This window comes from Acipenser ruthenus, chromosome 15 (assembly GCF_902713425.1).
Source record: "Acipenser ruthenus chromosome 15, fAciRut3.2 maternal haplotype, whole genome shotgun sequence".
Taxonomy (NCBI): Eukaryota; Metazoa; Chordata; class Actinopteri; order Acipenseriformes; family Acipenseridae; genus Acipenser; species Acipenser ruthenus.
The window spans coordinates 23328623-23354495 of NC_081203.1; the positions used below are offsets into that span (position 1 = coordinate 23328623).

General features: G+C 36.8%; 1 protein-coding gene across 4 annotated transcripts; it reads left to right on the plus strand.

Annotated features, from left to right (window-relative positions):
• Window positions 1–772: 772 nt before the first annotated feature.
• On the plus strand, window positions 773–24526 carry LOC117425263 (transmembrane protein 229B-like). 4 transcript variants are annotated; one of them, XM_034905172.2, is made up of 3 exons: window positions 773–897; window positions 10226–10326; window positions 19026–24526. In XM_034905172.2, exon 3 carries the CDS (start codon window positions 19076–19078, stop codon window positions 19577–19579), a length of 504 nt encoding a protein of 167 aa, XP_034761063.2. In that variant the 5' UTR covers window positions 773–897; window positions 10226–10326; window positions 19026–19075; the 3' UTR covers window positions 19580–24526. The 4 variants fall into 4 exon arrangements, with proteins under 4 accessions (XP_034761063.2, XP_034761062.2, XP_034761061.2 ...); XM_034905171.2 differs by lacking the exon at window positions 773–897 and adding an exon at window positions 985–1159 and having other exon boundaries at window positions 10226–10369; XM_034905170.2 differs by lacking the exon at window positions 773–897 and adding an exon at window positions 985–1159.
• Window positions 24527–25873: the final 1347 nt, after the last annotated feature.

Below are 25873 nucleotides of genomic sequence, written 5' to 3' on the forward strand. Positions count from 1 at the left end.
TTCTCTTTTCAGTTCCACAAGGCTGATTATTCTTATTATTATTTAATAAATAACTACGGGGTGCCTTGAGTGTACAAGGAGATAACATTCTGTTTTACCAGGACAATAACAGGACGCCTATAGGACCCCCCCCATATATATATATATATATATATATATATATATATATATATATATATATATATATATATATAGCAATTTTCTTACTCATAGATGTCGCATCCTACAATATATGGTTACACTACACCTTTGTCATTCAATTCATGAAACAGGAAAGCGTTTTATTATTGTATATGTTATTTATAAAGACTGTAATTATCGCCTGTCAGACAAAAATATACTGCATCTGGGATCCTGTGCTATCTGGCACAAATTAACCCCCCGTGTTTTTCTTTTGTGTGCGTGTGTGTGTGAATACATATATATATATATATATATATATATATATATATATATATATATATATATATATATATATATATATATATATATATATATATATGCCACTTCATGTTTATGATATTAAAAAAAAAGAAGAAAAAAAACCCACCATCTTTCGCTTTCGTGACAGATACTGAATATCCAAAAAGAACGATGGCAACAGTATACAGGTTTAAATTATCTAGCTCAGGGCCATTCATTGCACACCTACACCGCCATCTATTTTGCCTCCGGACAGACCCAATGTAAAAAAAAAAAAAAAAAAAAAAAAAAAGCTTGATATGCAAATTCTGTTAATTCGATCGGTATTGCAGTGCCAGGGGTTGTGCCAACGTTACAATTATTCAATTTGAAACCTGATCTGAGGCATTGCACTTGTTTCTCTGACTCTCAGACGAGCAACAGCATCAACAACTACAGTTGAATGAACGATCACACGAATGAATGAAAAAACAGGTGTGTGTGTGGCTTTTTTTTTTTTTTTTTTTTTTTTAATGCAAGTGAGCCCGTGGTTGCTTTTCAATCCAGAGGGGAAAGGGTTAACGCGGTGTCTTTGAGCATGTGCTGCTGCTACTGCAGTGGAATAGTACGTTGTGTCAATATTCATCCAGAGCCGAACAGGACTGGGGTTCACCAGGGATGTGAAGCGGTGGAAGAGAGTCTGCTTTTGAACGTTTTCCAGGGGACGCAGAGCTGGATTGCGAACGTCATTTCATAGGTCAGACCTATATACATGTTGATGAATTTTAAGATATTTAGAATGTATTAGTGGACGATGGAAAAGGGAAATTCATTTGTAAGTAGAATTAGCACGAGGAGGATTAAGAAAGGATGCTTGCTTTTTAATTGTGCTCTATTTCGTGAGGTCGTTCGACTTTTCCGGGTTTCATATACGATAGAATTACATGGGAGGGCAGTGAGCTAGATGGATCTAAATAAATAAAGCTGCTAATTCAGTATGCAATTACTCGGCCATCACAGCCACGACAGAGCCGATAATATAAAAGCAGTATGTGTTTGAATACTTGAAGCTCACGCTGGTGCTGTGCTGAGCCTGAGAGGATCTCAGAAATAGCGAGGATGCCTTGTCTGGTCATAATATATCTTCCTTTGGCATAATCTGCCTTATCGCGTACAGTACGCTATAACCATCCTTCACAACAAGGATTATGGAAAACATAAAAGTGTGTTGTGTATGCCATGTTACTGCATACAAACTATTTTCTAAATGTATTGGAAATGGAAAAGGAATATTTTATCACAATGTTCACAAATTTAAATCTGTGTTTGTTAGTGCACAATTCTGTATTGTAAAATATCATGACTAAGGAAGAGAACAGAAGAGATGAGCTCTGAATCTTTTACTTTAAATATACCTTAACAGGTAAGCCTATCGGGGAGTCAGTACAAAAAAGTTTGTAATACTGTAAGTCTATTACCTGAACATCGATGTGGACAGCACCGGCAGAATAACATTTTAATATGCCAAAGATATTAAAATCTAAAAATACACAGTGCATATTTGGGGAAGAAAAAGAAAATAGCCATATGGCGAATCGTATATCAATTGTGATTAAATATGTAATTTCTAATTCATATTCTACACTGTTCTGTATATGCTGTTGATATAGGTCATGGTCATTAATCATTTCATCATACAGTAGCTCTAATACACATGGCTTGTAATGAGCGTGTAACAGTGAGTTGACTGTTAACCATTGATATTGTGAGAGCTAACTGCAGCTATATAATATTGGAATAGATTCTTCTTTGTGCAGTTTTCAAAAGTTTTTACCAGCTCCAAAAAAAAACAAAAACAAAAAAATAAATAAATAACAAAATAAAATAAAATAAAAAACGAGTGTGATAAAGATAACTGGTGATTTTTGGCATTTGTTATGCTGATTTAACCTTAAATAATTGCAGTTATCATTTGAAAACTGCATAAAGAACCTATTCCATTATTATATAGCTACATTTAGTCCTCGCAATATTAATGTTACGCGCTCATTAAAGGCATGTGTTCTTTAATCTCAGTCGGAGTTGTTGTTAAACATGTATGAAACGGGTTTGTTTTGTGATACGTTGTACTGAATGTTTTATTTAGTTGTTATCTTATTTGTTTTTCAATATAGAACTCCCTTATAAAATTCATGTCTGTAAATTCAATATTAGAGCTACTGTATGATGAAAAGACCAGATTTGAAATGTTTAAATGGCATTTATAACCGCCACTGTTTACATCGTAAAGACCCCAAAAAACGTTTTCAGGTTTGGATGACATTTGCATGACATCACCTTGTCCTTTGTTTTTTTCTTTATAAAGCGGTTCCTAATAGCAGTGTAACGATTTATTGTGTATCGATAAATCACGATAATTTGTTAACGTTATATATTGTATCTTAATAGAGGTATGTATCATTTGTATTGTGATACAATACCAAAAGCACAACATAGCTCATTGTAGTTCACTAAATGGTTCTTTAATGAAGAATACGTGTTTTATAGTTGATATGAATACCTTCCCTATCACATGTCCTAACTATGCAGTCTTCTGTTTTCATTTGAATCCTTTTTCAGGATAAGCAGCAACTGTTTTAAACAGTGCAATTACCATAGTAGACATCTGATACAGGAACGTGTTAAGGAGTCAGGTAAAGTCAGGACTGAGTGGTGTGCTGGGTGAGTCATACCGTCAGGGGAGCACAGGTTTGTTTCCTGGCTGTGCAACGTTGCCGGTCTTTGATGGGAACAGGTAGTGTTGCAAAATTGTCAGGGCCTGTTTCTCTTTGACAGGTTACAGCAGACCCTGCTGGCCAGGTGCACAATGAGCTCAAAACGGCCTAATGGAGGGCTGGCCTTCAGAAACTGGTAGCTTGTCCTCTTCAGCTCATGAGCTTGTAGATCATCCACTTTCTGTTCTATCTTCAGCCTGAAACAAAAGCACCATATAACTTCCATTGCCAGTTCATTTTATGGTACATTTGAATACAACATTTTAAATAGTCTGTCCCTTTTTTCAGGTTTATTTCAGTTCAACCCCCCTATATATTTGGAATGTAATCCAATGCACAGCTCTGTCTATGGTTTCTTACACCACCTAGTCAAAGGTCCTCCCCTGCAGGCACTGCTCCGGACACAGCACAGGCACATCAAGTGTTAAGCTGGAAGCGCTTCCTTGTCAGCCTCCTGGTACTAGGTGCTCAGGTTACAGGCTTTACTGCAGACTGAGAGACAATTCAAATGTCAGCAGCAGTAGACCTTTAAATTTTATAAGGTAGTCATCATGTAGGTAATAAAGATCCATTAACATTGCAGTAGCTCGTGGGAATGAGGCATTTGTGTGGTGGAGTCTTTCACTTCCTCTTTACAAACAAGGCCACAGAAGATTCGATGTGACATTCTCCATATATATATATATATATATATTTTTTTTTTATTCTGTTTTTAAATATTTTAAAAAGCTGTTGTTACATTTTCAAACTATTATCAAAACATCAGCAGTCAGTGTATAGAAAACAGCTTACACAAACCTACACTCAAATCATAATAAAAAATAAATAAAAAAAGTTACTGGTACATTGATTCTTTTTAAATGTTTTACATTTAAGAGAGAGATAAAAACAAACATAATGTTGTTAAAACCCACGCCTACAATTGTATAACATTTACAAATGTGAGTGTTAAGAGTTTACAAACGTCTACATTGTGAATTAACCAGCGTATATGATTTGTTGTTATTTTTTACTAACATAAAACAGTTGTTTGATAACTAACTAATGTGCATTCCTAAATACATTAACGTAGCTCATTTTTGGGTAACGAGCACAACCTCTTTGGCTTAAGGAGACTATTTTGAACACAGTTCTATGTGATGTTTACTGGTGCTGGCAGCAAGGTGGAAAATGTGCACATGCGGTTTTATGCAAAATTATTAGACTACTCAATTTCAGATTGATTTGAAGGTTTTGCAGATCAATAGCCTCATCCTTGCTTACTTTGTGCTTTGAGATGTGTGCACATTATTGAGTGCAAACATATAGGTAATAAATATAGTACTCCATGCACAGCCATACATCTTTCAAGTACACTTTGTGATGTGGATAGATATCCACTGGAGGCTACATTTAGACCATCAAACCCTGTTCAGGGCTAAAAGAACAGCAAGATCCCATATGGTAATACTGCAAATGGATTCCAAAATGAGAGTACCTGTATACCAACTTGAAGTGGAAATATTAGGCAAAGCTTTTGCAGGAACAAGATGCATGTCTAAGTGGGCAGATTCTCAACACATTTTTCAGAAAATTGAATCTCGAAAATGCAAAGCTAATACAGTAAGCGCAAGCTGCTGTTGAGATGATTTTTTATAACAATGACAAATGCAAGTCATAAATTGAACTTGATTAGGTTGAATAAACAAACGCATACTAAAAACAATGCCTGGCTGTCGTTGCCAGTATATTTTATTATAGTGTAAAATGTTCCTGTCCTGGACCTGTCTGTTTTTGCCCTTCTTTTGTAATATGCATAAGTACACTTCTGGGAGAGGCTCAAGGATAGTACTGATAAAACAGACCAAACCTGTCAACCCTCCTGTGTTCACCGGGAGTCTCCTGTATTTTGGACCCTTCTCCCGGACATCTCCCAGGACAGATTTTCTCCCGTATTTTGCTCAAAACTCTACTGTTAAACCCCCTTATGTCAGCAATCCTTTAATGTCTGCAAAAGTCATGGCCGGTGTGTGGTTACTGCAATCCTAGTCTGTACCTAGCCAGGTTTAGGACTCCTGGGAGCCCTGTGACAGGCATGCATTCAGTGCACGAGCCAAGTTCACATAGTAAGCCACGCACCTGCACTGCCCTTCCCTCCCCCCGCCTCTCTACACGGGAAACAGTAAAAAGGTATCACGGATTGCACCCACCCCCCAGGTTGACAGGTATGACAGACTGCCGTGTACAATCTATAGAATGTATATATCATCTAAAATTAAAACAGATCTTAAAGCATGGCTATGAGTTGATGAGACATTCCAAACCTAATGTGACATTACAGTATGGTAAATAATGCAGTAGTTTTCTAAACTAATGTGGTCCAGCTGATTTCAGGCAGCATACAGATGAAACTACCAGAAATATATTAAAGTGAACACTGAAAACTTTTTTTTTTTTAATCCAAACAGCTGAAACAGCTGTCTTTGCCCTGATATTTTAATGCTTCATTTGAATGTAAAAGTTATTATTTTACTGAATTATTCATGTAGGGTATAAGACTGATTTTTCGATTCATAGAAGAAGTCAGGATGAAGAGTTCTAGAATAAGATCTAAAATGGTGGTCAAAAGGGGTCATTTAAACTACTATTAACACCTCATATGCCTATGTGCTTTAGGATGTGTTTTAATTTTAGATGATCTATACATTATAGATTGTATACAGCAGTTTGTTTTACCGGTGCTACCCTTGAGCCTCTTCCACAAGTGTATTTCTGCATATTACAAAAGAGAGGCAAAAACAGACAGAGCCTTGGAATTGATTATAACATAAAATAATTACATATTTGGGCATGAAAACTACTGTAAACATTTAAGAATGCTTGAGCAGTAGGCTTCTGCTTTCTCACTGTGGAGGTCAAGGAAACAAGATAAGCAGTTCAGCTGCTTAGTCTAGAGGAAGCGCAGATTGATATTTAAAGAATCTTCACACTTTCCCAGTAGTTATCACAATCTCCCCATCTGGCGTGAATAATATCCTGGTTCTCCATTTGTTGCACTTGTACTGGAATAGGAATAGAAATAATACTGTGGGTGGAGCTGAGACCACAGTGTTTTAAAGTGTATATTGAGGTTCAAGCTGCAAATGGAAAGATGTAGTCTGTGAGAAGCAGGGTTGGTGGGGAGCTGAGAATAAACTTTTGTGGTTGGTTGTCACATGTGGGTGGCTGGATGTGTGATTCATTCTGTGGTGCGTCCTCTTGAGACAGATTATGCTGGAATTACAATTTCTGGACCGGTTGCAATGAAGGATGGTCTGGTTTGAACCACTTGTTTGTAGTGTGCTATAACTTTTTTCACCCCCATATTCTGTTAAGCTTCAGAGAGTTGCAGTGCTCTAGGCTGCTGCAGTGTTAGAGAGCTGAGGATGGAGCATGTTCATTAATGTGGGGGTTTCCAGTTGTCATGCAGTGACCAGCGACAGTAGTCACTTTCCTTCATTAACTCAACAAAACACCTTTCTCATATGGCAGTTCCATTAATCCTCCGATTTATGAGAAAGAACCACACATGTGTATGACAGAAATAGTTTTTGAAGTCCATATAAATTCAGTTAGAAATATAGGGAATTCTGATGTGAGTATTGAACCAGCAGAAACTTTTCTTTTTACCTTTTTTTAAATGTATTTTTCATGCTGTCATACTCAAGTAATGAAGAAATATATCTCTACTTTGATCTGATAAGGGACTGTTTAAGTTTTGGGAATCTTTGAGAATCTTTTTCAATTAACATTCTTACAGAGATTACAGTAGTTTTGGTAATAAGGTGATAGCAGGAGAAATAAAAATGCTATAATTATTTTGTCAGTTTTTCTCAAAATCAATTGTGAGATTTACAATCTATTGTGACAATAAAACTTAACTCACACCCTGACCTCCAGAGGTAATACGTATGAACCCGTTGGACCACCTAGCTCCCTATCAGGGACTCCCTTCTGCTCTTACAGCTCAACTCTGCACAGATAGGGATTAAAGAGTAAGTAGCAGGGTTCAGAAAAATATAGCCTCATATGTCCCCACATGTTGCTACAAATGTGCAGCAGCATGCTGTGTGTGACGTGAAGGAGAGGGTAACAATGTGATGTTACACTCTGCAATTTATTAGGATAGGATGCACATCTGCTGAGATGCAAGGTTACCTTAACAGGGATGCTACGTCCCTCACTTATAGTGACTGATTAAACCAGATTGTGGTTGGATCTGTGCTGCAGTTAAAACGAACAGTGAAAACGAATCCATTTTAACAAACTGCCTCTAATACTATTAAATATTAGGGGTTTTGGTCTACAGGTTCAGGTGTTGACCATCATCTAGACATTAAGCATGCTGGAGGTAATTCTCACATTGGAAACAGAATTAATTTAAAAGGATGACTTTGCTGGGCTAGAACACTGAAGTGTGAACATCCTGCTGCACATGTCCATGCAGTGTGTTGGATGGCAAAATGTAAAAGCCACAATCCTGACCATAACATTTTATCTGCAATGACAATGGGGAAAATATTGCAGGGCTCTTGATAAAGTGGTACTAGTTTATACAGCATGTTCATACATTGTGATGCCATTGGTGTGTCAAATACTCCAGCTACAACCCCAGAAATACTCAAATTGTGCATTCTGGTGGACATGTGTCCATTGTAATGGGAACCTGTGTATCCCACATTTTAAGTTTTTTTTGTAAATTCCTACTTTCTTACTGCATGTCTTTAACCTTGTACTCAGTGCCAAGTTTTAACCATGGAAACCAGGGAGTTAAAAACCTTGTGGATGACATCTGCCAAGTGATCCACAAGGGCATAGTAATTTAACTACCTGCATATTGATCATTGTGGGTTATTTTAATCCTCTGGGCATCAATTACAATCCCTGAGTGTTCTATCTCTTGAATCAGATCATTTTAAGCACTGTTCCTTTGCCTGCATTGCATAGCAAAATTATAATACCTATACAATAGTACTGAGGGAATTTTAACCACTTAGTTAATCTCTTGTTCTTAAACAACTAGATGGCCAACACCTTCAATTACAGAGAACATATTACTGTATAGAGTACATACTGATTCACTGTTGGAAAAGTGTGCTGTCTTTAAATGGTCATCATACATTAATCATTTGGTATATAATACTATAGCATTACCTGGTAAGTACTGTAAACTTGCTTCCATAATTATAGTGATTATAAATTAGACATGTCTTTACATTTACAGTTGGCAGTCGGTTAAAAAATGGTGACATTATAAGTTTTGGATTTATCAATCAACATTTAAAGATCTAAGCAGAATCAAGAACAGAGAATAATATGGTATCTTGAATTGTTAGATAATATATATTCTGAAATGAGCAATTCAGTTCAGAACAGTACAGATCTTTTTTCTGTTTGTATATGTTTTGTTAAAGCTTCCCATCATGCACCACTTGGCAGCGGTTCAGATGAGGTTAATGCTTTCTGGCTAGTAAAAATATCAATAGGCCTTTATCAGACAGGCATGATGAATGAGAGATGAACAGATCAATATGTGTCTGTTAAGCAAGGGGGCTGCAAATTGTGTTATGTAGGACTGGAGTTATCAAGGTCTTTACATGTAATTTGCATGTGGTGTGAGTGCTGTTTTTTATGTAAGGCAGGGACGTACACTTCACCTTCCCAGGGTGCTCTGTGCTGTGCAGCCAGAACTGCAAGAGAATAGCTGATCAAGCAAGAGGCCTTGAATTAATAAATGCCTCGGTCAGGCATCTGGCTATAGGGGTGACCCAAACTTCAGCATATGAGAGATCAGTCAAAGAGAACATAACCTGACAATTGCCTTGATTTTTGTGGCTCCCATCCTACCACATGACACAGAATGATCTGTCAAAGCATAACCCTGCTGCTATATTGGGTCTACCCTTGCAGACTCAGTATTTTATAAAATATACAATTACACAGGCAGTTTAGTTGCAGGTGGGAACAGTTTTCATCTAGTTATTTTTAAGATTAAAACAAGGAGTTTAAATTGATCAAATGATAAACAGTTAATTGCACTTGCTTTAATAGATTTCAAAATATTACATGAACAAATTGCCCATGGTGTAAAATCAAGCCCATTGACATTTCCAAATACTAGCACAACAATTCAAGATCTGTTTGGTTTGGCTGGATTCTAGTGTGTCTTAGTTTTTCCCAAGCAGCCTTGATCGCCATCTTTGAGTTTCAGAGCACATTAAAAGTCAAGCTCTTACTCTGAGCTTTGTGTATTCCTGAGCTTGGTCTCCTTGCTGTGACCTACCTCTGGTAATGAAGGGGGTTCATTGTTTCTCCACACTGCCTGGGAAAGACGTCTTAGTGACCTGTGTACCCTCACAGCATGCTTAAGAATAGAATAAATTCCTTTTTTATGAGTGTGTAGGTCTGTTCTGGAAACCAAAAAAAAGGGACGTGCTATACATGTAAAGTGAGGCTTCGCTCTGTGTAAGGAAACCCAAACTGTCATAGCTATTCAGAAAATGAATCACAGGACTCACAGATACTGCACAGTACTTTAAATACAGAGTGGGTCACACATTTAAGGACAAATTAAAAGAATGCTTGAAGAATTAACTTCAAACACTAAGTCATAAATTCAGAGGTAAAGCACAATCATCAGTTGTAGGTGCTCATGTCATTAGTGGTGTGAACATTATTTCTCCTGAGAATTTAAAATATATATATTTGCTTAAGTTCTTCAGTTGGCATTCACACCTGGTCCTGGAGAATACCTTGAAGGCTGTTCCTTGTGAGATGGCAGTCCTCAGCAGGCATGGTGGATACAGTACATTAATGTCTTGAATGTTGCCATCCCCAGTACAGCATTGCCAGGTGGACTTGATCCTCAACAGTGCTAATGGCATAGCAGGAAAACATGCCCCAAACCAGGGCAATGCCATTCCAATCGCGTAGACTGGTCCTAATAAAGTCTTTTGAATCAGTCTTTCCAGTGACTGCATTTGCATGTGTAACTAGCAGCTAAACAGATTGGTCTTCTCCCTTTTTTTCAGGTTACAGTTTGTGAATCCTGGAGTCCTCACTGTCAAAAGCACCAGGGACAGGCTGGACCCACACCTCTGAGTGTTGCTTCACATAGGCTGTACCCCTGCAGGTATCATTTGACTTGCCCATCTTCTGTTTTATACTAGTTGCAGGTAGGAGTTTATTATTTTAACCTGTGTTACAAGATACTAGAAGAGGTAGAACAACTACCAATTTGAGAGAGTCAAATACAGTAGTTCAGGTTAAAATACGACAATAGGATGGCTAGTTGCCACTTGAAGGCTAAAATTTTGTACAGTAGACCCCTGTTAATCTGTGCAGATTGGGACCGATTTGAGCCCAAATTTAGTGAAAAACACGGATTAGCAGAAGTTTAGTTTACTATTTGGGAAATCCCTGCACTATTAATAGAAAACTCGAAAAATGCAATAATACAAATAAAATATAATGTCCCAACAACGGTCAAAATATGTACTGTACATAATCAGTGTTGTTCAGAAGCAAAGATAGCTGGTTTAAAAAAGATCTTGCTCTGAGTCTCTGCTCTTCATATTCAGACTGCCAGGCTAAGAGAGTCTTAAGTCTGCTTTTTGCTTGCTATTGTCACTGATTTCATTAACTACAATACAGTAGGCTTGCACTATACTTTACTCAATTAAATTATGACTGTCCGCTTCTGCACAGATATGCTGATTTCTGCACTAATAAAGCGTGTGAATACCTGCTTACGCATAGATCAGATGATTTCTGCACTAATACATTTTGATAATGTACTGTATTAAACCGCACGGATTATCGAAACACAAATTATTGAAAAACGGATTAACGGGAGTCAACTATTTATAAATTATGTATTTCATAATGGCTGGTACTTTATTTGTGAACGTCCTGTTTTGTAGCACTTTGCTGTTTGTGCACTATATTTTAAAACCGCTCTGAGTAAATGGAACTCCATTTAACCACGCAAGTCCATTGCTGGATTTGAGTAGTATAAATATGGAATGTGTACTACTTTATAAACACTAGCATCTGTATTTCATATACAGTACAAGTGGTTCCCATGATATAGCCTTCTGCATGCATAAGTTTGACAATGGATAGGCAGTAAAATTCAAAACATTTAAGAGTTGGATAATGTTTGAATTCACACTATTAACACAACTACTATGTGTCTGTTTTACAATTTCCAAAATTAATGAACTGCGTATGGCATCAAAATAAAGATATTAAGGTAACTGGTTGCTAATGATAAAGCTAACGTACATAGGAAGATCGATTTTCAAGCAATGCGATTTGGAGATGGCCGCGATATGGAACGGCAAACAAGGGTAAAGGGAACGTGAAAGCAGTCAGAATTCCAACACAGATTGCAATCTGAAATCCATGGTTTTAGAGTTCAGTAATCCTTGCTGGTCTGGCCCACCACCCACAGTGGTCAAGCAAATCCGCTTTGCCGTACATTATTCCTCGTAGTCCATTGAAGCATTAACACACCAGCTTTTCAGTAATCCCCATAAAAATGTGCTGCTTTTTCTTTCTTGCTTAATAAGGTGCTGAATTGAGAAGGGTTTGTGTCAGTGCTAATTTAGGGCTAGGGCAACAGAACAGACTACATTGTAACACGGGCCTCACTCACGGTCGTTCGTTTGCCCCTGTAAATGAGACTCAGCACACATGAACTTGTAGTTTAGAGTTGACGCGCACTTTTAATAATACAAAATAAACAAAAATTAAAACAAAACCTAGCTCTTTTTGAACACTAACTAAACAAACACTGGAACCTATTCTAATAAACCAGACAGCTAAGCTGTTTACCGGCTGAAAAACAGACAGAAAAAGAACACACTGTACCTTTTCCGTTGATAAGACTGATAACACACACAGTCAGACTCTTCACACAGCAGCCCTGAAGAGACTACCTGCTCTCTTTAAATACCCTGCACCTGGCTCTAATTTACAATGATAGCCAGGTGCAGGTGATAATTAACCATTAAATAAATAATCAAACCATAATAAAAACAATTAACACAGTTTTTTTTGGCAGGGAGGATTTTAACCCCCTCCCTGCTGTGCTACAACATATAGAGTAAGATTGGGGAAAGTCTATAAATAGATGAATAGCCTTACTGGACATATATTGTACACAATTATTAAGCTTTGCCAAAAGGGGAGATATTATGTTTTTTGAAAAACAGCATTTTTTCAACTGCACGATCAAAGCTAGTTTCTCCAAATTAGCACAATTTGTATTAAGTAAACGAATAAGAAACCACTTAATACTACTTAAACAGTGCCTGAGTTAAACATCTTAGTTGTTTATATCTGGTTTGGTAACTTTATTAGGTGTAGTTTTTGAACAAAGAGCTGGATTCTCAAAGCCACTTACTCCAAATTGCCATTAGCACGATTTTTTCAGATAGTAGAAACACATCCAATATAGTTACCAACGCAGAAATAAACAACTCCGACATTTCATTTCGGGACTTGTGATTAGTCTGTAATTGTTTTAGAAATGCAAATAATGTTTTTCAGATCAAATTTGCACTAATGGCGATTTGGAGTAAATTGCTTTGAGAATTGAACCCAATATCTGCTAATGATAATTTGGAATAAATAGCGTCAAGAATTTAGCCTATTGACATATTGGGTACGTGTCTTTTTTTAATTGTGGATATCAATATTGTATTTTTGTGGCAGTAATTTTGCAAAGCTAGTGCCATTAAAGTAATGACTTTGCATTTGTTGGGTTACACTGCATATTAAATTTGATCAAATGTGACTTTTTAGTTTTGTGCCTGCTAGGCAGCACACTTATATTGTCTTTGTATTTGGTACACAGTTGTATTCTGTGTAGTTGTATTCAGTCAAGTTACCTTACAGGTAATGCCCAGTAAGAATAAACCTTTTCACTACCATATTATTTTAACCTTAGGCCATATCAATGATACAGACCACAGGCTTAGAGATTATATTTGATACACAGCTGCATTATGTGATTCTCTCACCCAAGTTCCATTACTGGTGTTGTAACTAAATACTCATAAGACAGAGTATTGTGCACATTTATTAGAAAACCCCATTGCTTCTATAGTTTATTGAACTCAGTGCTTGACAAAGGTACCAACTGTACAAAATAATGTCATGGATACAACTTCAAGAAAAATGGAATTAAATTACATCCAAATTTTTGAGAAAGCACATAGACACATTGCCAAAACGATGCCAAGCTGTTATTGATGCCAAAGGTGGCCACACTGAATATTATCATTAAAGACACTAGCTGTGTTTGTAATTTTGAATTAATTTCATGGAAGATGAGTTTCCAAAACTGGATAATTTCTGTAGTAAATGAATCCTTTTTTTGTGTGTGCACAGCTCAATAAATTACAAGTCTTGTGGTGTTCTAATACATTTGCACACTACTATGCAGCAGTACTAAAAAGAAACTTGGTCAGACAAACGTTTTGACAGTGTATTTCTTAACATATGATTGAGTGTCCTGTGCAGGTTGTCTTGGAGAAAATTGTGTAAGCCTAGTAAAGAGGAAAAGGGATGAACTGAGCATCTAAACAAGTAGAGATTACTCCCAAAAGGGAAGGGACTTGGTATTAGGTGGTGAAATCAAACCCCATGCATTATGTATGCTGGTGCTGAGCTGTCTCCTGTGAGCCGACAGTAGGTGAGTGAATCAACTGAAAAAAGCCAATGGGTCCTCTGGGGGCCTCTCGGATTGTGCACACATCGGCAGAAGGGTTTGTGGCAAAAAATTCTGCAAGGACACTTTAGCTCCCCTGCCCTTTACACTGGCAAGTTCAACACAGGCTTCACATTGTCTGTCACAGCACTTTATCGTGTTAGAGGACACAGAAAGTGGAGAGAGTCTGCTTTCAGAGCATCTTCAGGGAAAAAGTCATTTCCATTAGCGGGGCCGTATATATTTCATATTGATTGGAGCCAAACTTATAAACGTGTTTAATTAACACAGCCAGGGTATGACTTGGTCTGGAATAAAGTGTTATTTTTTTCTATGGACTAGGTAGGTGATGGTAGGTGAGGTGGCCATCTTCTTGCCTCGTCACTTCCTACTCCACAAGTCTTACACCCATGTTGAACTTCTGACCTCACATGCTCAGAGCCGTAGATCAAACAGATGGAAGGCTTTTTAATCAGTCAACTGACTATCTTGTCACTGGAGGTGAAAGCTGGGGATTTAGACACGTGAGCCTCTCAGTTTTAAGACTTGAGCGTCATTGGGAGGAGTTGTCATTAATGTAAGCAAAAATCCATTTACCGTAACTGGAACGTGCTTTTCTATCAGTGATAGTGAAATGGAAAAAAGCTGGGTTATGTATTGTGGATGTTTTTAGAAAGAAATGTTTAGGATGTAGCCAACACATAGTAACACAGACTATACAGTACATTCTGTACAGCATACAGATGGCCTTGGAAAATTAACGGCAGATTTTACACAGACTTACTGTTCTGTACCTCCAGATGTCCATATAACCAAAAATCCAATTACTCAGTTCAAAAAAGTTATTAAAACATTTATTAATGGCTAATTATAAATCTTTACTAAAAAAACAGTAATGGCTGTAGAAATTCAGGCAATTGAAAGATAAAGGGATGGTTTCAAAGGTAGCTTTTATTAGGCAGCATTGTAATACAATCATAATGATGCGTCACTGACAGCGAAGGTCACCTTAATACAAGTTATGCTGCTAAACCTGCATGTCTTTACACTTTTACACTTTCTTCTGTTCTTTGCAGTGCTTTTTCTATTTTTGATGTGTTGGGGCGAGTTTTATCATGATCATATTTAAGCAACAATAATCCACCTGCGTACAAAGCTATTTTTGTGTAGAAGCCTTGTGGAATATTGTTCCTCAGACACTTTGCGAAGGCTGGAAGTATCATCTGTTTGTTTAGAAGCAGGCATTATTATTTAACACTTTCTGACAGCTCAGCTGGGATAATCATGTGTTTGAAGTTTGCGGTAGAAAAATGCAAGAGTGTAACGGCGGTAATGATGGTGTTTGAGAGTCAGGTAGAAGTGGTTGGAATGTTCAAGTGTAAAGCTAGGCGAGAAAGATTCGTACTTGAGACATGTTTTGTGCAGAATGTTGAATAAACAGAAGTTGTTAAAATGAAAATGACCATTTCCTTTGACAAGGAACACGAACATAGCATTAACCAATGTATCTGAACCGTGGTAAACCACAAAACCGGTTTAGCAACTCACCCCTATGTGGCTCAGTGCATCATTTTATCTTGAGTTCATCAAACGTTGAATAATAAAGATGTTGAATTAATTATACCAAGCACTGTCACAGGAAATGCACAATCCTGAAACCGGAATTGACAACTTCTGTAAGATCAATGTGGATTCAAACATCTGTAAACAAGAATTTTAAGGCTGCCAAAACCTAAAAGAAATGCAACAATGGTACAGTGAAACTCCGTCTATCAACACGTTTGAAGGAACTTACTTCCACCGATGTGTGAAATCCGTGGATAAATGAGTTGTCATTGCGTGTGACTAGAATGCATGAATAAAATACAGAAACTAGTAATGTAAACCAAATTAGTGTTTATTAGAGATGTATGCAATACAATATATTACAAAGCCAGTTTACTTTGACAGTGATACTTCTAGCAAAGACTTTTCAAAACTGTTTCCCTAGCTTTTTCTGTTACCAAAAAAATTAAATAAAATAATATTAAAAAAATATATATTCAGCCCATCAGATCTCATAATTTTCCTGTAAACTAAGTCGTGTGGCTAGCAGATAGAAATATCACAAGACATTATCGCTAATTTATTCCACACATTAATATTAAATGATGGTAGCTAAGTGTTGCTAGTTTTCTAGGATTTAAAAAAAAAAAAAAATACAATTCTATTTTTTTTTTTTTTACTGTAAAACTAAATACACAAGCCTGCTGTGTAATTTAAACTTTCCTTACATTTCAACAAAATACATACCAACAGAAGTAGGTTTTTTTTTTGTTTTGTTTCGTTTGTTTTCGTACTTTTTTTAAACAATTCACTGCTGCAAGTCGTTCTTTTGAACCTTGACAAAGTCCATCATAGTCTTTTGTTTCAGTGAGGCAAAATATGTTTGCTGGGCTTCACTAAGTAACTGCCTTAGGAGAACTCATTTTAATTTTCATACCAAGACATGAATCCTCGCATCTGTAGCGCTGCTGTCTTGGCGTCGACTCCACAGGCTAGACTGATGCATGCGTTTTTATTTGTGTGTTTGTGCACTGCGCATTACCTCTACATTGGCAATAATGTATTGTATTTCAGAGATAAAACTCGGCAGGGAGCCGCGGATAATTGAAGTCGCAGATGAATGGGGTGCCGATAAATGAGGCTCTACTATATTTATTTGAATGCAGTGGAACTGAACAAAGACTGTGTTAATCAAATATCAATGCAACAACGTTTAATACTGTATACAGTCACGCAGCAGGAAAATGCTTTGTATGAAAAAAAAACAATCTTGCTGTTCGCCTACTTTAGGAGGTTTCACAAGGTTTTTTTAAATTTATTTTCTTAAAGGTATAATTGAATCTATAAATGTTTATTGATTAAATGATACATAATTCTGATTAATTATTGATTTAAAAAAAGCTTCATGAAATCAATCTATACATTTTCACAGGATAGTAAGTTTAAACCAGTTAATGTTTAGTTAACTAAATGAGAGATGAGCAGTTCTCTTTCTGCACTGTTATTAGTCCTGGGCTAATTGTTAATTGCACATAGTTTTCTAAGGAAAGGGTGGGGGTCTGTGTGACATGCTGTGGTTGATCTGGTCCATGTTGGTTTTGGAAAGGCATCAGTCTGAAATAACAAATTCTGACTTTAGACAGGCGCTTTAGACAGGGGTGTAGCCAGTGTACATGGGCAGGGGCTCATTTCCCCCTCACTCAGGTTTTTCCTTTCTCTTTTTATTAAATACAGAGAAGCCTGCTCCCCAGAGCTTGTGTGCTTCCACCTGCCATGTGAGTGTCAAAGAGAGTGGGATAATTAATTCCAGCTGTAACATTGGATTCATAATTTACACGCCTGCCTTTCCATTACTGACACACACACACGCACGCGCACACGCACACACTCATGTTTTTCATGTCTTTCAAGAAGTAAAGGCTGGAGTATTTGAAAATATGTCCCTTTTGTATGCTTAAGCTTAAAGCTTTAAACTGAAGAACGTAGAAAGGTTAAAACTAACAGAAATGGGTCATTTTTAAATGAGCATCGATTTAAATGGAACCTAGGAAGTAAATCAAGTGTTATTTATGGTTTGATTTTGTACGTCCACACATGTATACATACTGTATAGTTTTAGTGGCCTCCCCCCCAGAACATTCCCAACCTAAGGTTTATTCAGACCACAAGAGGTGCTAAGGTCTCTCCTAGAACATCCTACCATTGCCTTGACAATAATAAGAGGCAACCCAAGATTTTATCCTCCAATTGACAGCAATCTGGGCTGGGTTTTAGTAAAGGAATAGCAGCCTTTACTAGTTGCTGTTGTTGATGACAGTAGTGCCATTTGGCCTTCAGTCGCTTACAGGATATTGAACTAAAGGTATTTCAGTTCTGTTAGAAGATTACATTAATTGTCCAGCAGGCTTATTGTTGCTAAACAATTTAAAGTCAATGTGTGTATATATCAATACACACTTGAAGCAAGGGGTTAATAGGCCCAAATGTAGTTATTTCCCTTACAAAAAGCTGTATTCATAAAAAAGAGTTTATTCTCTTGGAAATTTTGTAACAAATGAGACATTGTTTTCATTGTTGTAAATGTTACTTATTACAGTTCTTTTCAGAGTAAGCAGAGATAGTGCCAGGCACAACTGATTTGAATACAAATCAAATACAAGCAAACTACTACTGATATAAATGTGATGGGTGTTGACAGGCTGTTTAGATATGATTTGTAATCCTGCTTGTTGTCAGGGATACATACCCTACCCCAGGCTTTGCCTGTGGTACTCTAGATTAATGTCCATAACATCCAAACTGTAGGTTAATGTAATCTACCGGTATCTGTCAGTAAGATAAAAAATAAACTAATGAAGTACATATAGAATGAAGGGATACAGTAGCATATATAGTATTGTTATATTGTAAAATGTTTTGTTTGAACAGTTGAGCTGTAAACTGATTAATTCTGTTGTTTATGACTTTGTCTCAGCCAACCCAAGACAAGCTCATGAACCATAAGGTTTGCAATCAGTAACAAATAAATTAAAAAGATGTAATAAACAGTAATAAAGCAAGTCAAGGTGTTCCTTGCCTTGAAAGCATTTCAGCTGCATGTTGCTAGACACTGCCATTAGCCGAACATACAGGAAATATACCAACCACAAAACTCAACGACATGGGAACAAGCAGCACACTCTGTGTCAAGATTACGCAGCATGTAATCGTGACACGCAAGGTTCTGCTTCCTGTTTCTGTTTAAAATTGCTTGCATAGTACCAGAGTTATGTTCTCTTCCATGTTGTGAGGGAGGTTGGTTCAGAGGAACGAGCACAGTAAGTTGATTAGTGAAGATGGCTTTTGGTAAACTGGGGGGTGTTTGAGCCTTGTTGCTTTTAATTTAGTATGTATGTAAACTCATTCATAAGAACTTGATATATTGAGGATACAGTGTTTTTAAGTCTGTAATTAAAAGAAGAAAACAACTGTTCTTCAGTTTGCAACATTGTTACTGTTTTGTCTTCCAAAGCTGTCCTTCATCTAATAACCAATCCTCTTTTTCTCTCTCTTTCTCTCATGGACCTAAGCACCCTAGCTTCACATCCCCTCCCTGTCCTCCCCCCGCCTGTCCAGTAAGATGGCAGCTGTCGAACCCCTGACAGTGCTCTCGCGCTGGTACCTCTACGCCATCCATGGCTACTTCTGCGAAGTGATGTTCACGGCTGCCTGGGAATTTGTAGTTAACTTCAACTGGAAGTTCCCGGGCGTCACCAGTGTCTGGGCCCTCTTCATCTACGGCACGTCCATCCTGATCATAGAGCGCATGTACCTGCAGCTCAAGGACCGCTGCCACATCCTGATTCGCTGTCTCATCTATACACTCTGGACCTACACCTGGGAGTTCCTCACAGGCTTTATCCTGCTCCAGTTCAATGCCTGCCCATGGGACTACACCGAATTTGACTATGACTTCATGGGCCTGATCACCCTGGAGTACTGCCTGCCCTGGTTCTGTGCTTCCTTCATCGTCGAGCAGCTCGTCATCAGAAACACCCTCAGGCTTCGCTTTGACGAGAAGACCGATCCTGCTGCTGCCGTGGAAACCACTGGAACGGCCAATGGGTACATAAAGAATGACTGAAGCTTTCCCTGTGTGGGAAAAATGGTCAATTCAAGTCACCATTATATACAGAGAGCTGATCTTACATTAATTAGACAATCCATTTCTGTTTAAAAACATCCTTGGGGATGTGGAATGAAATTAAATCGGGTGGTGATATCAGAGAGTGACATAATCATAATTATAGCCTGTCAGTCAGCTAACATGAGAATTAACTTAGCGGTAAAATAGTGAAGAGGAATTAAACCATACTGATCATGTAGCTTGAATTGTTATGTAAAGTGTGCATTTTTTAAATAAATGCACATTTGGAAACAGTATTCCCAAGAAGGGATATACGAGGGAACAATTTTGTCAGCCCCATGACTACAATAAGTTTTAAAACAATACAAATTGAATGTTTTAACTTATTATCAGGTTAAAATCTCTTATTTATATAATGATAGGAATAGAAATCAAGAATATTACCATTTTAACGTTAATGAAATTCATGGATGATCTTAATTAAATGTAGTGGCACATTTTAATATTTTAATGCATGAAAAATGAAAGATGCAGTGTTATCACCCCCTACTCAAATATATATGTTATTAGATTATTTGAACTACTTTTATGTAGTTTATGTACTTTTATATATATATATATATATAAGGAATTATTAGTACCCCCACACTAAAAAACATATATTGATTGAAGAAATATTTAAGAAATATATACTGTACTAAACTGTAGTCAAATAATACATACATGCACCATCCATCAGTAATAGATTTATTATAATATGGAAATGTCAAGACAAATACAGAAATGTTTAATTAAATATAAATATAGATTGAAATACCGTATATTTCTATATAAATAGAAATATATTATTAAATAGAAGTAAAAAACACTGTCTTACTGATGAAATATCCTACAGTTCCCACACCAAAAATATCTATCCCGGAATCATAAACGGATTAATCCACTTTATTATGTAACACACATTAGTGTTCTTCAAGCCTATCCCTTAAGCAGTCCAGGTTTTTGTTTCAATCAGTACTAACTATTTGTGTAAGTATGCATTGTTTTCCAGCGCACTTAAGACAGCACTTACAGAAAGATTAAATAGTGTGTAGCTAGAGTGATTGCTCTAGTCTACCTGCATCACCAGACTGCAATACAAATTCAAAAACACAACTGGTTGAAACTAAAACCTAGAATGTTTGAGGTACTTGAGGACTAGGGTTGAAAACTCATGACCCTACAGTGTGCAACACCCTACAGAACTGGATGCTGTATGACATTTTGTGATATTTACTGTTGGCATCTCAAGATGTAACTTATTCACCATGTATTGTGTGTGTGTGTGTGTGTGTGTGTGTGTTTGTGTGTGTGTGCATGCGTGTGTGTGCGTGCGTGTGCGGCTGTGTGTGCGTGCGTGTGCATGTGTGTGTGCGTGCGCGTGCATGAGTGTGTGTGTGCCTGTGCGTGCGTGCGTGCGTGCGTGTGTGTGTGTGTGTGCGTGCGTGCGTGCGTGTGTGTGTGTGTGCCTGTGCGTGCGTGTGTGTGTGTGTGCGTGCGTGTTACAGTTGGAAAGAGGTTTCATGATCTGCAAACTTGATTTAACTAAACAAAACGGGCTTCCTTAACAAAACTTTCCCGACAAAGGTTTCCAGACTACGACCTAATATATACTGTGAAGTTCCTAATAATACCTCTGGCTACTAAACCAATAGTACAGGCACCTTGGAGATGTTGAAACCAGGTCTGTGTCATTTCATTTCTTTAATTTAATTTAAAGATTAACTCCCGTATAAATGACTCACTTTTGGAAAAATACGCAGCCTTCTATTAAAATGTTCTCAAAGTTTCAAAGTCATTTAATTTATATGTTTAACATGTGAAACTCTATGGTGGTAAATCCCAGTTAACCTTGTTAACAGCTGGTCCTATGCCATATAGTGCAATTTACGGAAACCCAATAGCTAAGGGGCAGTGAAAATATCTGCTCCCCCTGACCCCCCCCTCCCCTCCTAAAACTTAAGAAAGGTGTATTAGTTTGACTTCCTATCTTGTTAATTTAAATTCACCAGCACATTATTTTATTCAAACACATATTTTATTCAAACAAAAGTTCACCTTACAGGGTAATATAGCAATATTGTCTTTTATTGTGAATAAGTGAATGAAATGTTTTAAAATGCATGACTGGGGTTAGAGGATGGTATAAGGGGGACATGTCACAGTGTTGAGGCTTATACAACAGTTAGTTATTGCATTCATAAACAGGCTTTGAGTTTTTATTTGGAATTTTACAGTACAGTATTACACATGACATAAATTGAACAATTAAAAAAGAAAGAATGATTATGGTTATTATTACATTTATGTATAAACGTCTGCTTTACAGTGGTGACCTGGTTTCTCAGCCTCTATTATCATATTGTCACTCATATGAAAGTGTCAAGATGTAGCCTAATTATTTGTTGTGTGAGTGCTGGTTGGTATGAAAAGACAAATTGGCATTAACATGTTATTACTGTGTATGAAGATGTTGTATTTCAGCTAGGAATACTTTGGAAATGATTGCAGACATTCAAGAACAATCTTGGTTATTCTAAACATGTGAATGGATTTTAAATATGCAATTACAGCATGTACAGCAAATTCATAGATGTAATGTCATTGAAACTCCACTGCAATGTTTTTGGTTTGGCTTTTCTTTTAATTGATCGAGGAAGTTGATTTATTAAATTTCATTTTAAGATTTAAGTGCTGCACTTCTACAGTTTGATGATGCTACTGGGTTTATGAGCTTTTAGGTGCAATAATAATAATAATAATAATAATAATAATAATAATAATAATAATAATAATAATAATAATAATAATAATTTAAAAAAGCCCAACCAAAGACATCATTGGTCACTAGGCTGAAAACTAATAAAGGACCATGCATGAGAAATTAAAAACTTTATAGAAAATTTACTGTATAACATGCACTGTTAGTTAATGAGGATCTTGAGGCTGTAATACTCCAAGGAATATATTTGTAAAATATTTGATTAGGACTGTTTTAAATACAGATCTTTAAGGAACAATATGAGGTAGAAAGAGTAACCATTTCAATTTTTGTTCAATTTAGAGAACCCCCATCTATCCCCAGAAATACTGCGCTGAAGGTACTGTACTTGTCATTACTGGCCAGTCACTCCTGCTGCTAAACAAAGCCACTCTAAAGTGCATTGGATCTACAGTTCTGTAAGAGGGGCTACGTGGCGTATTAGGAGTGCATGCGTCTAGGTATTACTTTATTACATGTAGTAGAGTTTTATTTATGTGGGGGGGAAGGGAATAATTAACCTTAGCCACCTAAAAAAAAAACTGATATTGTTCCATTAAAGAGGCAGCATGCATGACCCTGAGAATGTTTACAGGTCTCTATCAATTTAATTGTGTCATTTATCTTTTTTTTCTTTTTTTTTTGCTGGTTACCAGATCTATAGAACTAGATTTTTGTCCCTAGAGGTGTGCAAATATATGGATATAGTGGCTAACATCCCTGTTGTTACAAACATCCCTGTTGTTTCTAAGGGTGGAATTCACAACCTTTTTGATGAAGGAAAATACTTCAGTCATGTTTTTGCAAGTATGAATACACTGGAGCAAATAAAACACTGGAGTGATTTCAATGTCCAGTTCAAATGAATTGGCCCTTAAGTGCACATTGTACCATTTTTTGTGAAAGAAATATTGTTAATGTTTTTTTTTTCATTTGAAGTAGTAATAGTTTTAGTTTTTTAGGTGAATGATTTTTGTGTGTGTGTGTGTGTGTGTGTGTGTGTGCATGCAATGTTCCACAGTTGTCTAATGCAATATGGAGTGTACAGGGAATGTATATTTTCTTTTCAGTCAGGATTTTGTTTAATGTTTGCACATGTAGGACACTGTAAATAGGTAACTGATATGCTATGGTAGTTGAATGTACGTATTTATATGCTATGGTTTTGTAGAAATACTCAGCTCAGTTTCAGGTTTCACAGTGCTGACCTTTTCCACCTTTAGCATGAATGTCAAAATGAAACCTCTGCTTTATTGTACTTTAGTTTTTTGACAATAGTTTTATTTTCTTTCACAAAAAAAGCTAATTGCAGTATGCCTTGATAGAGCTGCCACTGCGCTCTCTTTTATGTGTTACTGATAATTTTTAATTAGCCTTTTTACTGAGGGTTTAAAAAAAAAAAAAAGTTATTTCTTTATGGGTGGGCCCCTTACCGTAGCTCCCTTTGTCTTTACACTGAGAATGCCATTGTTTCATCAATGTGTTCAATGTCTTATATGCACTTTCTGCACATCTCTAGTTTGCCAGGTTTCTGTAATAAAAAAAGGCAGGTTCACTAATTGAGCACTTTGGTTGTTCCAATATCCCAGAAATACAGGCCTGTCAACCTTAAATAATCAATTTGGGGGAAGCTTACTTACAAAATAGCAAAAGTCGTGGTGGGTAAGTTGGAGGGAGGAGGTGTCTGCAGCATTCTCCCACAGAAAATGTTAAACATAACAAATCTGCTCTTACAAATCCACAAAGTAAATGGGGTGAAAAAATAAAAGGCGAGTCCCCCCTCAAATTGAAAGAAGATTGAGAGGCTTGGAGCTTGGGCATTACTTTCAGGTTTGCCGCCCGGGAATCTGATTTTTATAAGACAGTAAAAGCAATAAACAGGTTTGCAGCAAAAAAAAAAAAAAAATGAATAAAAAATGGATTTGATTTTTGAAATAATCCATCACATTGTTGCTTCCTCAACCTTTGAACCTCATTAAATGCATTCAGAATAAAATACCTATTGTGCAATTTAAACATTAATCCTTAAGGATCCTGTCTGTCGGTGTTCATCTTATAGATTCCTTGAACACCTGCATTATTACAGTACAGGTACAAGCAGCAGACATTTTCCCAATAGAATGTCATATTGAATATTTACAAGCTACAGATATATACTATTCTTAAACTGAAACCATGCATGAGCTAGCTATATATTATATATGTGAACTGTGATTTCCAAATAGGGCACCAGGGCAATTAATCATTCAATTAATACATGCTTGCAATCCCCCCCCACCCCCACCCCCCCCCCAAAAATAAACATGTTGAGCAATAATCAATAAATTGTTGCATCTTTGCATCTGAGTTAAATGCAAAAAGTATATGGCAGATGTAGGGGGATAAAATGCATATATGGAAAACTTTTAACATGTTATATCCACAGATTGACCCAGAATTATTCATACATTTAAATCATTATTTTGGAAATATAGCTGTGCTTACTAGACAGTCAACTGCTCTTGGTCAAATTAGGATACAAGACCCCCTCTAGTGGCTGATAAGAGTGATTGCATGAGATACCAGCAAAATATAACACTTCTACCACACCAATGAAGCGCAAATATTTTCAACTGTCTTGTAAGGTAACCTTTTTTAAATATGCAAAACATATTTAAGCGTTTGGATATCACAATAATAAGGCATATGTTTTAAAATGAAAATACAGGTTTGTTATACACATGTTTCTTTCTGCATGTTTGAGATCTATGTAACTAATGGTACACAGCAGGTAAAGTTTATGCATTTATTTTGGTTGCTACAATCACTTTATTACTGAGATTTTGTATTCATTCCTCCCAGTCTTACTGGATGCAGATTCAGCATTTTATAAACAATGATTTGTAGTCTCCATAATTAGCTTTACAAAAAAAAAAAAAAAAAAAAAAAAGAATGTGCAGGCGTTACATGTCAACTGCAGTGCTCGGGAAATTGAATTGCAAATTTGATCAGCAAGCTTGCAATAAGAAGCTCTGTTTGCCACATAAAACCAACCAAATCACTGCCTACCTGCCCTAGTAAAGCAAGTAGTCTGTCATGAAGCCAGACCATTTTGTGCCTCACACAGTCTAGTGTTTCAGTGGGTCTTTGCACCTTGAGATCAAGGCTGCCCACGCAGATACCTCAGCTTGGGGTGTAAAAGCCAGACCAGCATGGACTTGACTTGATATGATTCCTGTCTGTCTAAAGTATGCTACAACCTCATACAGAAGCTAATGCAGAATAGTGTGTCAAGGCAAATCTTTGCGTTACTGGGTCCCCTTCCTACTTTACAATCTATGTACTTCTGTCTTATTTGCACTAGCAACATTATCATGAGCCCCCCTTTCTTGTAAGAAAATCTCCAGGTTCATTGCTTGTTTCCTTTTGTTTAATGCACACATGCCCAGGATTGTAATACAGCACAATAGAAAGTTGGGTTCCAGTAATCACTTCCTGTGATGTAGGACAGA

Bases quoted from the DNA above. Each gene is read 5' to 3' on its own strand.
- LOC117425263 (XM_034905172.2), top strand. From the start codon at position 19,076: ATGGCAGCTGTCGAACCCCTGACAGTGCTCTCGCGCTGGTACCTCTAC.